The sequence below is a fragment of the Protomyctophum bolini genome (assembly GCF_963924005.1).
Source record: "Protomyctophum bolini genome assembly, chromosome: 12".
NCBI classification, from domain to species: Eukaryota; Metazoa; Chordata; class Actinopteri; order Myctophiformes; family Myctophidae; genus Protomyctophum; species Protomyctophum bolini.
In genome coordinates, this window is record NC_137873.1 from 12,138,602 (window position 1) to 12,157,187 (window position 18,586).

The window sequence follows — 18,586 nt, forward strand, 5'->3', positions numbered from 1 at the left end:
TGTACATGGTATCAATGGCTTGGAGCAGGTTCGGAGGAACATTGTAGGCCTTGAATATTCTCATCATCATTCCTCTATGGATTGAGTCGAAGGCCTTCCTGAAGTCAATGAAGCATAGCACTGCTGCTAGGTTGTTCCTCTTTACCTCTTCAATGATCCTCCGTAACGCCAGGATCTGGGCTAAGGATATACAAGCTTGTATATGTGCCATTTCTGAATAGCCAACGCTAAAATCTAAACTGTCACAGCCCTCACAGGATGCTTTCACGGTTTTAATGGGTTACAAAATGTGTGGAATAAAAGTATTGCTTTTAAATTGCAGATTATAAAATAATCATTTCATTGGACTGTCAGTCAATAGTTATGAACGTAAATATATGTTTTGTTTACATCTGGAAGCCGTAAGCTAATGGCCAGTGTTGGCCACCGTTGGCCATCTTTTTCGTTGTGTTCAGTGTTGCCAACTCTCCAGTAACGGAAGTAGCTAGTGGCTCCTCTAAAAGTCGCTAAAAGTCGCTAGGGGTGGGATATGCGCGCGCGTAGCGCGCGCCGCCCCTAGCGACTTTTTTGCGTCCCTAGCGACTTTTAGGCGCCCCTAGCAACGAAAATATGTAGCCAGCCCAGAAAAACATTTGTCATTTATGTGCACTTAGTTTGTATCATCTCTTCATTTGATAACACATCGTTTAAACTCATTGTAATATTAAAAAAAACATACCTCAATTCAACTAATGTTTAGAACGCTATTTTGTTCCGATCCATACAGGAATTAGAAGGTTAATACTTTATGCATCCGAGTGTGTATTTTATTTTTACTAGCAGACTAAACTGAGCTGCCAGTGCTTCCTCCTTTCTTGCTCTGTCGAGCTCGAGGGGCGCGTTCGGAAATACCGCACCGGAGCGCACTCGCCTAGGCAGAGCAAGAAAGGAGGAAGCACTGGTAGACAGTCTGTGCAGTGTGCACATAACCGAGCCGAGGAAGCCACTGAGCCTGCTGTGACCTGTGAGCCAGACCAGACGCGCCGACCACTTTTAGTTTTGCCAATTTCGCGGATTTGAGGCTGAGAAAAAAAAAAAAAAGATTTTATCTCTGGCGCATATCTGGCGCCTGTCAACACGATTTGTCCCCAATTCACCAGGGGAAAAAAGCTAGATTTCTCGCCAGAAGCTTTTCACTAATTCAGTCGCTAGGGGGTCTGGAAAGAAGCTAAATATGACGACAAATCCGCTAAGTTGGCAACACTGGTTGTGTTGGGTACCTTTTACTCCAAATACTGTATATTCTTACAAGGAATAATAGAATGAAGAAAATGCCAGCACTTATGTCCTTTTCACATGATTTTATTTACCTCTGACGAGCAGACAACGTACGCATTTTGGCCTATTCGGCCTTCCTCAGTGTTGTGATTCTTATAAGGCAGCCATTGCGTTACAATGTTGCACACGACCTCATTGCTGCCTTTCATAGAGGTGACGAAGAAATGGCAAAAAATAAGAACAGAGGTGTTGCAAAAGTATGACATCTAGTGGCTGAAAGTTGTCTATTGTTACTTTAATTTGTAGTGCATGCATGAGTCCTGCATCGGAAATAGCCATTGTGAGCTTGTACTCCTTGTAGATAAGCTAATTCATATACATTTGTGTAATTTGTATGCATCTCTCGCAATGAGCACAATCTGCTACCTGCGGCTGCTTCCGGGAAATGATTCACCATAATGGATTATATTAATGTCTGGTCAGGAGATTAATGGTTTTTGGTTGCTGTTGTCCATTACAGAATTGGCTGGACCCCGCCAAAGAGCTAAAGAAGCAGATCAGAAGTAGGTTATCAAATAATATCATCCACCTCTTTGTATATCAATGAATCTATTATTATTTGTTATGCTTATAGACAAACCGTTTGATATGTTTGTTTTTTCTCTTTGTTGATTTGATGTTGTGTGACTTTCCAGCTGGCCCGTGGAACTTTGCTTTCAATGTCAAGTTCTACCCTCCAGACCCCTCCCAGCTTTCCGAGGACATCACAAGGTGACACCATGGGCTGATGCTGACGCATTGATATTCTCAGCCAACCTACCTATTGCTTTTTGTTCTGCAGTGTCAGCTGTAACATGTTTTGTTGTCCCTTTAGGGTCGTTTGCATTCTGTCCTCTCGTATCCATCATATACATTTACATTTCAGACTCCTGTCCAGGCAGAGAGTGGTACATAAATCAGGCTTTGCTCTCCAAATATGGATACAACTCTAGAAGTGTCCGGTCCTAATTCATCAATAGTCTAAGCATCTGATAGTAAAGAAGTATGATGGTCACTAATCTATAGTTCCTAGCCCACTGGTTCTCAACGTCGGCTCCTGGTACCACAAGGGATCCAAATGGGTCTGTATCTCATTTGGTTGGTTCCATTTGCTCACCCTCAGAGTTAATGTAACACTGAGGATTGAGTAGATTGGTGTCCAAGAGATGGCATCAAATTGCAGTCTGTGGCCTCATGCATACCTTCCTTGAAATTCGAAAGGTTATAAGGTTGAGAGCCTGTCCAATGACAATTATAGTTCCTAGACAACATCCCTATGAACTGACCATGGAGGAGAGTTCAGGACAGTATAGTTCCTGTAAAAGACATGAAGGATACACAGCAAAGCCCATAGTTTTAGAAAAATAGAATTAAATAAACACTGAGGATTTTTGCTGTGTAACAACTGAGAACAGGAGATTGTTTTGTGTTTGCATATGGGTCATTATGCCAGCTCCTATCTAGGACGGCTCGGAATGAGTGCAACAAGGGTCAGCCGGTGTCTCGGCTGTTTAAGCTTAATGTATTCCCTCCGGCAGGAACTGATTTCCAAGCTAACAACATGCCGCGTGGCAACACATCGCTGTTAACCTGAAAATGGGTTATTTTTGGTGAGCAACACCGACATGCGATGGAGTATAAAAATGAGTTGGGCTTTGTTGCATCACAAACCTTGTCACAATGTCACAGGGTGGATCTTCCTCCACTGTCATACTCTCTTCTCTACTGCCACGTCTTTCACTGTTCCACTATTGATGCAGAAAATGTAAATGACAAATTAGGAAGAAAATAATATAGTGTCAGAGTTGAATCGCAAGCATTCTTTTCTCAAGCGTGAAATTGATCAAAAAGTACGTGTTTTTGTACGTGCTGCAGTGACAAACCAACTATTTCTCTATTTATTGTCAGTTACTTTTAATTAAAACTTATCCTTATAGTAACATTTCACATGTTTTGAAAACTAACCGAAAATAGGCGTTGGAATGAAGATTTGCTAATCCAAGATCATTTTTTTTAATGTTACCGTGGAGGATTCAAAAAGGGAGAATATATATCTTTTTTTTTGTATGCAATAAGAGCAGTATGGTCCTTTTTAATATCAATGTTAAACTCAGCATCTCTGTTTTGTGTAAAAAATGCTAAAACATTTCCAAAACTGTTACTTCTCAGGACTCACTTCAAAATTAACAGATCTACAAGCTCGAAACGTGTCAATTCGCGTTTTCAGTTTGTAGATCCGCTACTTTTGATAATTTTGTGTGACGCTAGTATGATCAAGTAGGGCGTTAATTTCCCCAAAAAATAACACAGTTAGAATATGGAGATAAGTGGTTTCTGCCCTACAGAAACGATATAGAAGTAGTACTAGTCACCCGTGTGTGTGTGTGTGTGTGTGTGTGTGTGTGTTCCCAGGTACTACCTGTGTCTGCAGCTGAGGGACGACGTGGTGTCGGGCCGCCTGCCGTGCTCCTTCGCCACCCACACGGTGCTGGGCTCCTACACGGTGCAGTCAGAGCTGGGAGACTACGACCCAGAGGAACTCGGTACCGACTACATCAGCGAGCTACGCTTTGCACCCAACCAGACCAAAGAACTGGAGGAGAAGGTCATGGAGCTGCACAAGAACTACAAGTCAGTATTGCTGTCATTGCTGTACAGTATATAACTCACCAGTGGGTCTCAAACTAAGGTTTTAGGTTTTTGTTGTGGTGTAGGTGTTTGTTTTCAGTGGTACTGTAATTATTATTAATTTATTATTATATATGTTTTATTAAGAACAGGCTATAAAATATTTTTTTAACAATGTATACAGTGTACATTATTTTTTTAATTAAAAACAAAGAGGAAAAAATGTAAGAAAAAACAAATAAGATTATAAGACAGACAAAGGGAAAAGAAAATCCTCAATCCCTCCCAACCATACTGTTCAGTGACATTACAAAAAATAGTAGTAAGATGCATGCTGGCATGGAAAACATTAGGTGCTTCTATTAAGGTAACGGACAAAGGGCAGACAAACCTTATCAAATTGTATCTTTATTTTTTTAAAGGACAGTACTGGTAATGTACATTTCAACCACTTATCAATTGACAGAGTAAGCCATTACAACCTGGTGCTCACAGGTAAAATGGAGGAAACAGCCTTTATTAAAACAAGGCGACTGCCAACATGTTTCCACCTCCAAAGGTCTTCATCGTTCACCCTGATTATGACCTTTGAGGGTTGAAACATGTCGGCAGTCAACCTTGTTTTAATAAATGCTGTTTCCTTCATTTTACCTTTGAGTGAACGGATTGTCTGTTTTCGTCTCACTTGATTTAATTTTCCTTTTGTTTGACTTTCATGTTCAAAACCTTAGTACTTAAAATGATACAGTGAGCATTGGCGGGAGGCTGCATTGAAAATATGCGGCATATACGTGATTTTTCAAACGTGCATGTTAGTTTCCAGAGTTAACTGATTTTATGAAGTCAGTGTTACAAGTCAATGTTTCTACTAGTATGTGAGGTTGAAAACTGCATAAGAACTACAAGCCAATGTCATCACTAAATAATAATGACTCAGTTCTGCACAGCCTAGCATCTCCACAAACATTACATTTGTGTTGTGCCGTTTATGGATCAGGCCGACTGTAGGCCGTTTCTCTGAAACTTCCACTCTTGTTTTTTTTCCTATTGATTTGTATGCAATTTGATATGCTTCTGTGTAGCCCAAAAGGCCACCTATGCTAAAAATGTATCCACTCACACTACAGTTACAGTAAGTGTGAAAAAGCGAGCTTCAAAACAGAAAATGAAATGGAAACTGTTTAGCTGATGTTTTCTTTTTTTTATGGCAATGGCAAAACAAATGTTGTTTCTGTATGTAATTGGAATCAGTATGATCATACTTGCTGTCATCACCCTCTATGATGTTCCTGTTGGATGGCATGTTTTTTTTCCTGATAAGACGTTAATGTCCTTAGTTGATCTCATGAGTGTGTTCTGTGTCGTGTTACGTCCTGTCAGAGGGATGACGCCAGCCGACGCTGAGATGCATTTCCTGGAGAACGCCAAGAAGCTTTCCATGTACGGAGTGGACCTCCACCACGCCAAGGCAAGACCCTTCTGCAACTCCTTAACCCAGAAATATAAGCATTTGACAACACTATCAGTGGGTTGCTCTGAAGTCAATACTCTCCAGAGGACTAATAATCGGCATGCACAATGAACACTCGCATATCCGCTACTGTTCCCCATAGGCTATGGGGAACAGTAACAAACATCTAATGTTCCCCATAGGCTATGGGGAACAGTAACAAACATCGGAGGCGTATCTAGTTCAATCTCCAGCACCGGCACATAAACAGAAATTAGCTTTTCTATCTCCCACAAGCAGTCAGTGGATTAAATAGGAGATTGAATCCAGTGATTAATGCTTTAATGGCTGTCACAATTCACTGCCAGTCCCGTCTCCATTGATATGAGCTCTCCAAAATAAACAGAGGAAACATGGTGGTGACATCGTGGACTGACTCACTGTGCACGCTGCAAAACTACTAACGGCATTCCATCCTGCTATGTCATCTGCACCGATGCTTCTTGTCACCGGCACCCTGCACAAATACACTGCACAATGCTGCTTCAGAAACGTCACCGCTACCATAGTTACAGTAACTGTAACACTACAGCTTTTCAAGCCCATGCCACTGCTGAGCTTTATAACGCATGCAGCAGCGAATGAGGGGAAGACGGTGGAAGGAGTGAGAGAGGAAGGGATAAATCATGGTATCTGAATGACCGATTATAGCTGACACTCTGAATATTGCCGATGTCGGGGGCAAACCTTGTATGTCCTAAACAGTGACTTTTATGGAATGGGGGGGGAAATAACCTGTGTTACAATATATCCAGTTATTATTAATTAGTAGTTACAAGCTCTTGTTAATACTTTTCAGTGGTTAAATAAGTATAAAACCCACAGACAGACGTAACCACTTCCAACCTGGCGCCCATAGTGTGGTAATGTCATTATAGGCCATTAGATGAGGGGGGGAAAAGTCTATTGGCTACTTTTGCGCACAACTGTCATATGACGAATTATACAAAATTGGAGTTACAAGGTTTCAGCCCGACAGCGACAATTTGCATCCGTTATAAAGAGCTTCGAAAGTGAAGCTGGAACTTAGTAGATGAGGATAGTGGAGAGGATATTGGTTCTATGACTTGACCAGAAGAATAAGTCATATAAGTAATACATTATTTTTCCACACTCCAGTTTCTTGCCCGAATGCCATGTCTTTTACACTTCCGAGCTTCACTTCACTTCCGAGCTTCATTGAAAATGTTCCCAAAAGTGTAATTTTCAAAATAATATATGATACAAAAAGAAGATAATACGGTATATATACCGGTATGTATGTGTATATATATGTATATATATATGAATTCAGGTGCCTGGGATGGGTGGTGCAGGCGTTAAGTTTCTGCCCACCACGTGGACGCTAGGGGTTTGAATCCTCCACGGTGCCACCGGCTGTATACAGGTTGGTGGAGGTGCATGTTCAGCTGGGAGCGGAACTGGGAGGAATAGCATGTTAATCTGCACGTCCTCCCGGTGGAACTGCTCCCTGTCGGGTAAAAAGAAGCAGACTGGCTACGCCACGTGTACCAGAGGAGACACCCTCCGTAAATTGAACAACCAATGAGGCCAGTGACAAGGGAGGGAATACTGTCAAGAGTGACGTAACGATGAGCTAGCCGCTGCGTCATCCTCCTCTTTCTAAGGCGACGTTCGCCAGGCAATAAATAGCCTTGTGGGAATCTAAGTTTAATCTTAAGCACCGTAAAGCTTTCCTCCTTATCGTCTTCCTTAACTCTTAATCACAACGAGGCTCAAACTCTAACCTATCTTCAAGACTACCGAACCCTTGGGAGCCAGTGTTTGGTTCCGTCAGAACTTCGCCCCTTTCGGCCTAAACGGAATTAACCCTAACAGACTACAGTGTAAGGGGGAATTGGGAATTTGCATAACAACCACATTTGGAAGCGAAAAAAGGAAATTAAAATGATGTTATTCTATTATTGGCCTTTGTCAAGCTGGGGATACACCCACATTTGATTCCTATGAATGCATTTAAAGCTTTGAGATTTGGGCTCTGCACTGCCACCTCCTCAGTGTTTCTCTTAATTTAGTCAGACAGTGGGAAGGTTACGAGGGAGACAGTAGGACAAGCATTGGCAGAGAAGAAAATCCTTGGCAAGACTCAGTCGTTGGCTTGCAGCTAAACGGCTGTGGGTATGATGACATGCGGATGCAGAGACAGACAGGGATTCTTAACCATAACATTCCCTGGACAGAAAGAAAGAAAATAAAGTGTATTGTTTTCAGGACGCCGCTTAGATTGAACCTAGCAAATGTTGACGCATGATTTTAGTACCAGAGTTAACGCCGATTTTTTTTCCTTTTCTTTTTTTTTACGTTCTGAGGTAATACGTCTTCTCTCCTCTTTCATTAAACGCCTAGTTGGTAGGGAGTCTCTTTGAGTGCTTGGCTCCAGCTAAGGGAGAGGTAAGAGGCTGCATTCCATGCGCTGTGCACTACCTGAGTGTGTTTCCTTGGTGTGTGTCCTCTCCTCCTCGTGCATGGTTTAGTAAGACAACCTGTCTGTGACTGAACATTGCAAGGGTTTGCATCACACCACATCACGCATTTGAGCCTTGTTTCCCTCCCTGAAGCAGTCGTTGGTTTTGGATTGCACATCCTCGCCTTGTGAACATTATAGGGCTTTATGTACTTTGCTGTGAGCGACACGCTCACCAGAAATAGCAGATCTGCAAGCTCGCAATGTGTGGCACCGCAATGCCCTTTCATGAGCTTGTACATCAGCTATTTTCGTTGTGCAACACCGGCAAGCAACCAAGCATAAATCCAGCTCATTCGTTACTCCCTCGCTTCATCCATCCGTAGTCCGTACCTCAAGACTTCATTGTTGTGTGTGTGCTGCCTCTCAATGTGCCTTGAGCCATTATCTGTGTAGAGCGGATTATCATTCCAAATGGATGTCACCAGACTTTGCACCTGCTTGCTTCAGCCTGGAACATTACTGCAGAGAGAAGGTGTCTTAACGACATGACGCTTGACAATAACAACGTTATTTTCAACTGAAAGGGGTGTCGACTTCATGGGTGAAAACACGTCATTTTTGTCAAGCGACGTGATTCGCACAGCACTTCTTTTTTTTGCCAACGCATAAAATAACCATTATACTTTATGGTATCTTTGGCTTCTGTATACTTTGACTCATACTTTACATTCCTACTTTTACGGATCGGTGTCAAGGGAGAGTTATGTTATAATGCATATTTCAGATGACAAATGCGTTTGTTAATTTGTGTGTGTGTGTGTGTGTGTGTGTGTGTGTGTGTGTGTGTGTGTCGTAGGACTCTGAGGGTGTAGAGATCATGCTCGGGGTGTGTGCCAGTGGCCTGCTCATCTACAGAGACAGGCTTCGGATCAACAGGTTCGCCTGGCCCAAGGTCCTCAAGATCTCCTACAAGAGAAATAACTTCTACATCAAAATACGCCCCGGCGAGGTCAGTGGAGGCTAATAGATAGATACTAAGCACAACATGCTGTGTCGACCATTATCTAATAATGAGCAAAACGATGCAGAAAGATGGCAATTTCAAGCTGGAGACTTACAATGGGATTTGTGATGATTTGACTTCTATTCCCAACGTGTCTGTGCAGTTCGAGCAATTTGAGAGCACAATCGGTTTCAAACTTCCAAATCACCGCGCTGCCAAGAGGCTCTGGAAGGTCTGCGTGGAGCATCACACGTTCTTCAGGTAAGAAACCCTGTCTTTTTGTCTGAAAAAGGTTTGGAATTAATGGAATGTTTGGAAAATGATTGGATATACTGTACATAGATTTTCTTGGTAAAGGTAAAATGTAGCTCTGCACCGCATGAGCTGCATGAGTGTGGCCCAACAGGATGTCATGTGATAAAAAAAAGAATAGCTCGACAAGCTAACAGCACCGTGATACGTTGTGAGCTTGTAGATCTGTTATTTTTGTCACATGAAACCTTCGCCCTAGTCTGCCTTGGCGCATTGATGGCACTCTGTATAGTAGTTAGTTAGAGCCTAATTATTACACTGTATGATTGCTATATGCCTTGAAATGGGGTAAAAAGGTTTAAGTAGCTGTTAAAATTACCGGTAATCCAACCAGCCTTTGCTGCATGTCTTCCCCATCTCTCTCCCCCTTTCCTGTCTAATTACTGTACCCTATCAATAAAGGCAAAAACTATTTATCTTTAAAGAATGTAGCCTCGGAAACCCAGACGTTTTTATTTCCAGGGAGGGAAAAAAAAGTCTGCGACCGAGTCCACTTCAATACGGCATACAGTAGAGAAAATGTCGATCACTCTCTGCTGATTTCTAATCGTCTGCACCTTTGTTAAATTGACGCATACACGTACACACACACTCCTCTCTCTCTCTGTCGCTCTAATTAATTAGTCTCATTAGATTCTCCCAGAGGATCCTGCCGGGAGCTGTCTATGCCATAGAAAGCATAGGTGGACCCCAGGCTATAGAGAATGTGTGGGAACCCTGTCTTTAGACAAGGCAACACGCTTTAGGAGAGAAAACACACTCTTTAAATTTGAAACACTGTCTTTAGGTGATATACTCTTAAGTTAGTTAAGAAACTCTCTTTAGGTTAGAAACACTCTTTGGATGAGGAAAAATAGCCTTTGATGTATACAATTTTATAAAATACAAGCCTGACATTTTACAAGGTCTTCCCATGGAGTATCCTATCAAGCAGAAGCAGTAGTTTAGAATTTATTTTCTTTTTATTGTAGGAATGCAGAATCAAGCTCATGCACCTGTATTTGGAGTTGTGATTAATGTGATTGATTGCAAACGACGGCAGGTTGGTTTCTCCTGAGGCTCCCCCAAAGAAGTTCCTGGGCTTGGGCTCCAAATTTCGCTACAGTGGCAGAACGCAAGCGCAGACCCGCCGGGCAAGTTCTCAGATCATCAGACCGGCTCCCTTCTTTGAGCGCTCTACCAGCAAACGCTACAACATGTCCCGGAGCCTCGACGGAGGTGAGGAGGGAGTGGTTTGTGCTTTTAAAATGTGTGTGTGTGTGTGTGTGTGTGTGTGTGTGTGTTGGAAATTATACTTTCGACATTATCCACATATTGCAAGTATTTGGCTAAGCAGTCAGTGAAACAGTCAAGTCAACCATGGAATCAAATCATATCAACCTCACTTAGAAGTGCAAATCACATTTTTTTTTCTCTTGAATTATTATTATTTTTTGAAAGAGGATGAAAAAAATCTGAACATCTTCACCTGGAAGCTGAAGAAGCACACAGTTTTGGCACATTCAGTGACATCACATTAGACAATGTGCTTCCAGAATAATAAGATCAGTAGCTGTTCAAAATGAAAGGCTTTTTCTTCACAGACATGCTGACATTTTGCAGCATGGGGAGTCGGTGACAGTGACTTTGCTACACGTTCAGTGAATATGTGAATGTCAATTTGGAACTTAAATTTTGAATTACATTGGCATTGGCATTTAAAGGTAGCTCTCCACTGCACTGACATTGGCGGCGATAGGTGTTGGAAAGCGCCTGTTGCCGAATATCTGCTGTTGAATGGGCAGTGGGTACGCTGTCGTGTCGGGTCGCATGTTATAGGGATAGCAGCGGGCTTGTTGTTGAAGAAGACATCAAGCCATACTGTAGGCTATTTTTAGCACTGTAGTAGCCATCATGTGCATTCAATTCAATTCAATTCAATTCAAAGGGCTTTATTGGCATGAGAAAACATACGTTTACATTGCCAAAGCAGAAAGAACAATACAACAATACAGCAATACAATCAAAACGAAAATGATGTACATTTGAAGGTCAGAATCTTCAATAGATCAAATTCTATGTACCAAGGTCACTCGATGCAGGTATAGTGCAGGAATATACACAATGATTAGTCTTTAGGGTGGTTGTGTTCCATTTGATATCCTTCTCCTATCACAGCAACTCACAAATCTTGCTGCTGTGTTTGCACATTGTTGTACTTCGCCCCGCAGATATGGGAGTTTTTTGTCGTTGGTCATGCTTTCAAAATCTCTGTGTGTGGATGTAATCTGTGGGAAGTATGTGTCTCTGATGTCTTGGTACAATGGACAGATGGTTAGGAAGTGTAGCTCGGTTTCCACTTCATTTTGTGTGCAGTGGGTGCATAGTCTGTCTTCTCTCGGGATAAAGGTCTGCCTATGACGGCCTTTCTCGATCGCGAGACTGTGCTCACTGAGTCTGTACCTAGTTCAGATTTTTCTTTGTTTTGGGTCGGTCACGGTGCTCAGGTATTCTGCCACTGTGTATTCTCTGTTTAGGGCCAGATAGCATTCTAGTTTACTCTGCTTTTGTGTTGCTTCTTTCCAATGTGTCAGATAGTTTTCCTTTTGCTGTTTTATAATTTGGTTTAGTCCAATGGGTTCTCTATCTCGTGGCTCTGTTTGTGTTTGTGCCCGGAATTCCAGGGCCAGATGGCTGATGGCTCTCTAGAGTTTCACTGTGTGTGAGTGCCTTGTTATGGCGTGCATCTAGGTCACTTTCTTTTAGGTGGTTGTAGAACTTAAGTGCTCTCTTTTTTATTTTGATTATGAGTGGGTATTGTCCTAATTCTGCCCTGCATGCATTATTTGGTGTTTTTCACTGGGTACGGAGAATATATATATATATATATAATATATAATATATAATATATATATATATATTATATATATATATATATAATTTAAGCAAACATTTTTGCTTCTGGGGGTCCCTGGAACAAAATATTTTGAGATGTAGAACCACTGACATATTCCTTTTTTTCAGAAAACAGTTTAGAAGACATTCATATATATATATATATATATATATATATAGTAAGAGATTTTAACACATTTTCAAGATTGAAAAGAAAAGAAAATATGGTTCAAATGTAAAATGACACAGATTCATGCTTTCCCGGTTTTATCGTTTGTAATAATACGTCTGTGAATGACAAAACGTAGACTTTAGAAACCCGTTGTTGTGCTGTTCCCCTGCAGCCCCCATCATGGAGAACCACGAGACGCTCATGAGGGACACGACCAACGACGCGTCCACCAAGGCCATCGCCAAGGGCACCCTCATCACCACCGTGACGCCAGAGAAGAAGGCGGAGGAGGAGAGGGAGGAGCAGGAGGACTTCCTGGTTCAGACCCCCGCCGCCAACGGCGAGTCGCCAGAGGCCGTCCCGTCCACTCCTCACAGACACGACACCAAGGTAAAAACCCAAACGCCACTGACTGACCGCTCCCATGCTGCCATGCTGGGGTTGTCACCATCATGACACATTTTGACACAGTGGCGATTCATAAACGGCCTAAACGGGCTGTATTTAATAACGTTGTACTTTGAATTATTTGTGTTTCAAAGAAAAACAATAATAGCCAATCTGCTGTTTACGCTAATTTAGGAAATGTTTGAAAAAGTACAAAAATGGTTTTGCAAAAATAATTGCAATTATCCCAAATAATTGCGATTATGTAACTGGTGATTATGTGCAGGATTTTTTGTTGTTGTTGTATGCAACATGTATGTACAGTATGTGTCGCGTTGAAGGTCAAATTCAGAGGGTACAGCTCTGTATTCCAGTAGCCGCGTTTGTTTTCCTAAAGTATGTTTGTGTGAGTTATTTTCCCTTCATTTATTTTCGTTCTCTCCCTTCTTTCGTAATGGATTCTGTGCCTGTGGAGAGAATTAGATCCCAGATGCTTTCAGCTGACCCACTGCTGTAGACTAGGCACCTAAGTGCTTCTTGTCTTGTGTGCGCTTTACTAATTAGCTTTTCCCTTTCTTGTCCTTCCTTTGACCCCCCTTCACTATACTTGTGTGTGCTCGCCACGCCCCACCACCCCATCCCCTTCATGCCGCCATCCACCCTGCTATGTATGCATACACGCACACACACACACACACACACACACGTACGTCTTCTCACCTCCCCCCCACTGTCTCTCTCCTCCATCAGCGGTGTCTATACGCGTGTGACCCGCTCCGCTCCGAGCTCTCCCTCCCCTCCTCCCCCGTGTCGTCGCCCAAAGTCCGCCGACGGCGGCGGGAGAACGCGCGCAAGCGGACCTCGTCGGCGAGCCCGGCCAAGGGCGGCGTCGGGTGCCGGCTGCGGCAGCAGGCGCGCGCCGACCGCTGCGACGCCCTGCTGGAGGAGCGGGCGCTGCTGCTCTCGGCCCGCAAGCAGCGCCTGGGGGGGCAGCGGAGCGGGGCCAACGGGCGCCGCTTCCTGTTCTTCTTCTCCCTGCACCTGCCCGACCTGTCGTCCATGCTGGACGAGGACGGCTACATCACCTTCCCCGACCTGTCGGAGATGCGCTTCCTGCCCTCGGCCGCGCACCACTTCCTCCCCATTAAGTCCCCCTCGCTCATCCCGTGCTTCCTCTTCATCTTCTTCTTCCTCCTGTCCACTTCCTTCTCCGTGCCCTACGCCCTCACGCTGTCCTTCCCGCTAGCGCTGTGCCTCTGCTACCTGGAGCCCAAGGCAGCCTCCCTGACCGCCTCCATAGCCCAGGGCTTCCATGACCATGACAGTGACCATGACAGTTCAGAGGAAGAGGAGGAGGTGTGTGTGTTTTTCGCGTTGAACGCGTACGTCGACCCTGTGTGTTCAAGTACACCCCCCCCCCCCCCCTCCCCTCTCTTCCCCACCACCACCACCCACCCCACACCGGCTTTAGACTGACAAACGTTCATGACGATCGATAGATCGATCTACCTTTTTCCTTACTGCTCTGTGGGGTCCTCTCCAGAGCTGACCTGGAGACTGTTGTCTGTCCCAGTGTCTGTTGTCAGTGTTCCTACTTTCAGAACCTCATCTCTGCCTGGTCACCCTCCTCATCCTGTAGACCTCATCGCCTCATCAGCGTCACACAGAGATGATCATGCAAGTGTCTCTCTCTCTCTCTCTCCAAAACCATTTCCCCCCACCCTGTGGATCGGGCTGGTACTCCACCCCAATGAGAGGGTTAGACACAAAATGAGTGCCATTATTTAGTATTTTAGTTTTTATAATATTAAAGGTGGTGTAAATGATTTGTTTTAATTTGTGTTAAATACTCTCTCTTCCTAAACATTGCTATAGAGTGATTGTTTAGTAACGGGGGCCTCTCCAGCTCATAAAATACATGTTCAGGTCAGGATACCAATTTTATCCAATCAGGAGACAGAATAAGACACAGTATAAACAAGTGAAATTGGAATTGATGAAACAAAAAATATTAAGCTGCTAAATTATCTTTGTGGCATTCTTTCTCCTGGTTGGATAAAATTGGCCAGGCCTGCTATATCAAGGCCTGAACATTTATTTGTCTGTTTATTAAAGAGATGGCACGACGGGGAGACTACTGTTACTGAACAAACACTAATATAGAGTTTTACATTTTTAAGAAATCATCACTCACACCATCTTTAAAAGGATGATTGACAAGTAGATGAAGTGGATTTTTAGACCACCTCTTCGTCCAAAGTTAACTAAACGTACTTAAAGCTTTCACTCGAACCTCACATTTAAGAACACAGAGGATAATCTCTTCACTAGCTTTGTGCCTAACCCATTTCTGTCCTCATCGTCAGTCATGGCTTTGTAGCGGCTGTCACCGCTACAAAACAAGCGCCGGCAGCAGCATGGAAACATTTCCACGGACAACCGTGCGCTCATTCAGTCAGTCACAGTCTCTCTGCATTGCGACTTGCCTAACACGTCCTGTACTAGCAGATAAAAAAACACATTGAATTGGAGTTGTGCCTCAGCAGGGCTTCTTGGCTCTGGAGGAAAAGCAGCTTAGAGTGCTCAGTCATGGTTTTTGCCCGATGCAGCGCTTTTGTGAGTTGCACGTAGTGCAATGTATACCGTAATGCAGAGAGACAGCGGCACCTTGTCATTCCTGTAGTGTCATGTTGCATGATGACAGAGAAGGGGGAGGCCTGAAAGTCAGGTTATTATTTGTCAGCAAATCACCCAATCAAGTGGGAGAATCCAATTATTGCTCATCCAGTGTTATTTATAGCCAGCGCCGTCGCAAATCATATGCCATTCGTTCTGAGATTCCATAAATGTGGAATAGGACTTTGGCGTGACAAAACACGAATCACGGTCAAAATGGAGAATTCAATTATTGCTCATCCTGTGTTATTTATATCCAGCGCCAATGCAAATCATATGCCATTTGGACCGAATTTGCAGAAATGTAGACCGACTTTGGCCTGACAAAATCAGAGCGAAAACAAATCTCTCCAATTGTGACTGACCGAAGGTTTCAACTTCCTCTGAGTCTGTTTGCAAACTTGTGCTTGCTTTCAATTATTTTGCTGTTTCCCTTCCTTTGCTTAACCGTCATCTTTTTGTTGTCTATACTGTATATAGCAGAGCTTATAACAAAACAACAACCAGTACATTATCCATTCTGTCCATTTGTGGGTATGAATAGTATCTGTTGAGAAGTGATGGGTTGTTGTTGTACTTAAATGTTGACGAGGTGGGTTTTCCTTGTTTTGTTTTTGCGCTTTCCGATCGGAACGGTTCTGGTCTGTTTTGACAACGCAGACTGACAGCGAACAGACTGACTTTGCCTTTGACGAGGAGACGACAGCCACAGAGGTTTGTACATTTAAGGAAAACTGTAGACATTAAAACATGGGAGAAATAACGGTAGATGATACTTTTTTCTTTTTTTTTTAAACTTTTTACCCCTCAGAGGTTTCAGTAATGTTCTATTTTAATAACATGAAAAGACAGGTAATCCAATGCACCGGTTCTCAACATAGTGTCCACTCCAGGTAAATGATTGGTACAGTAGTGTGTACAAATCAGACCAAATGGACCCCCTTAAAAATCGTATCACCTAATCCATAGCAAAGTGGTGGTCACTGATCCAATGACACAGTCTCTGCTTTACTGAGTTATATGGCATTCTCGAGTCGTAATCAAACTGAGAAAACTCTTTCCTCTGCAGCCGGCTATTTACATTAAATTAAATGGATACTATCACAAAGGGATACTATCACAACTTTCAACATTTATATATTTGTTGTAGGACTACCGTTCTTTTTGCAAACATAACGGCAGTATTCTTCTGTGTCTCTACGTGACACTAGTTGACCCTTGTTCTTGGTTTATGGCTAGTAGCCTCGGTGGTCGTGGTCCTTGCCTGTTTATGGCAAATTAGTGATCTGGACTTCAAAACATATGAGTCAAGTTGATGTAGTGGCAGACCTAGACCTTATGGGGAATTCTAGGCAACACCGGAAGCATCAATATGGATCCGGAATGTTCTTTTACTGTCCGACTATGATAATCATCATATCATCAAGAATATACCTTTTTCGAGGCAGCCACATTGACATTAATAGTTGTGGAATGTTACTCCTGTGTTACCAATGATACTAAATTAGGTTACAGTATGTTCCATTCCGGTCAAACAGAGTCAGAGGGGGGAAGGATCATAGGTACACTAATTGGTAACACCTGTGAAGCAAAGTAACATTACACAACTATTATGTCAATATGACTGCCAGTAAAGTGCATACTGCTTACTCTTTGAAGTGAATGTACATCATTCTCTACTCTATATGACTGCCAGTAAAGTGCATACTGCTTACTCTTTGAAGTGAATGTACATCATTCTTTACTCTGATGCCTTTTGTCTTCTCTCACCTTCTTGCTTTAATCTTCTTTGGTTCATCACACATTTTCCTCTTTCCTCTCTTCTTCTTCTGTGCCTCCGCTCGCTGTTTATCCTCTCTCACCCCTTCATTGTTTTCTCACCCTTCTCTGCGTTCTCGCCATTTCTCCACATCACCGTCTCACACCTCTGTTACCTTTCTTCCCCTCTCTCTCTCTCACTCTCTGTTCGCCCTCACCCCTCCCCGTGTGTTGTTTTCACTTCTCGTTCTCTCCCTGCGTGTCCCCATCTGTCACTTCCCCTCTGTCACCTTCTCTCTCTCTCTTTCGCTCCGTCTCTGTGATGTCCTCTTTTGCTTGCCGCCAGTCGGACGCTGAGGACGACTCTGAAATGCGGACTCAGGTACACTGGGTGACCCAGCTCACTGCATCGCACCACCACCCCATGCACTGAGCCAGAACGTAACCTTGTGCCATACTGCTTCCGTCCGTCCGTCCATTTCGTCCGTCCGTCTGCCTTGCAGCTTTTGACACACATCATTACACCCACTGTGCAGTGTGCACTAGTCTCTCAAGACAGGCTATTGGCTCACATATTTTTTAATGGCTATGCCTAACGCGATATACCAAATGCTGGAAATGAGTAGAATACAGACTTTCTGGCATTCTGAGATTTTGGTCTGGCTTGAGAGACTAACTGTGCACAGACCAGACAGCTCCATTAACCCATTGATGCCTGAGGCCGAATCTGGGAACGCCTTCTAGGGCCTGACCTAAGGTTTCTGAAAACCTTCAAATTCGGATGATTTAAAAAAAATTAGTTATGTTGCTACATGTATAGCAATAGCTGATGAGACACAGCGAGAGCGCCGGCATCAAGGGTAGAACAACGTATACGTTGCACCAGGTGTCAATGGGTTAAGTCAAAACAGTTTCACTTCATAAACTGATGCTTCTAAACCAGTTCATTGTTGTTGCATTGTGCTTCTCTTTCTAAGAAGTGTAATTACACTCAATTTCTGTTTGCTGCGCGTTTTTTTAAGAAATCTAGTAGTTTGTTTGTGGAATTATTTTCTCTTGTCGGTGCTACTAACTAAAACTCTTTGGGATTTTAGTTTGTACATGATTTGCAGCCATCGGAAGACAAAACTCCCAATCTCTACAGATGGAACTGTATAAATGTAACACTGAACGACAAACTAGACTTGACGAACCCCTCATCCCCCATCCCTATCCCCTCTGTCTTCACAGTATAGTTTCATAAGACGAGTAAAGGGAGAAAACGTCTTTATCAAGCATAGTAATCTGATGCTAGAGGTTGGTAAGAAAACGCATGGAGCAAGTATGCATGCACGACACGTACCTTTTGGTTTGAGGAATCCTAACTGGAGTGACGACAAATAAGTATGACTCACCATTGACAATGAATATAAATACTGGACACAGTTTCTGTTTATTTGCGGTGTGGATTTAATATGGGTGCCTAGACTTATTTTGTGTGTGATAGAGCAATAACAAATAATACCGAAGTCAACATTTGCAGTTTTCTAATCCGAGTATTGG

The 18,586-nt window shown here is 43.1% G+C and overlaps 1 protein-coding gene across 12 annotated transcripts in view; it reads left to right on the forward strand.

The window, feature by feature from the left end:
- LOC308325884 (band 4.1-like protein 3) overlaps positions 1–18,586 on the forward strand; it is a 76,622-nt gene that overhangs the window by 42,527 nt on the left and 15,509 nt on the right. For 6 of the 12 annotated variants that reach the window (XM_080778621.1, XM_080778624.1, XM_080778619.1 and 3 more), the window contains exons 5-15: positions 1,778–1,820; positions 1,953–2,028; positions 3,709–3,927; positions 5,305–5,392; positions 8,719–8,871; positions 9,029–9,126; positions 10,220–10,395; positions 12,396–12,613; positions 15,947–16,000; positions 17,391–17,426; positions 18,275–18,340. In XM_080778621.1, the coding sequence (XP_080634747.1) occupies positions 1,778–1,820; positions 1,953–2,028; positions 3,709–3,927; positions 5,305–5,392; positions 8,719–8,871; positions 9,029–9,126; positions 10,220–10,395; positions 12,396–12,613; positions 15,947–16,000; positions 17,391–17,426; positions 18,275–18,340 (1,227 nt within the window). Of the gene's footprint in view, positions 1–1,777; positions 1,821–1,952; positions 2,029–3,708; positions 3,928–5,304; positions 5,393–8,718; positions 8,872–9,028; positions 9,127–10,219; positions 10,396–12,395; positions 12,614–13,360; positions 13,967–15,946; positions 16,001–17,390; positions 17,427–18,274; positions 18,341–18,586 lie in introns of all 12 variants that reach the window. The other 6 variants (XM_080778627.1, XM_080778620.1, XM_080778622.1 and 3 more) reach the window with 5 other exon arrangements.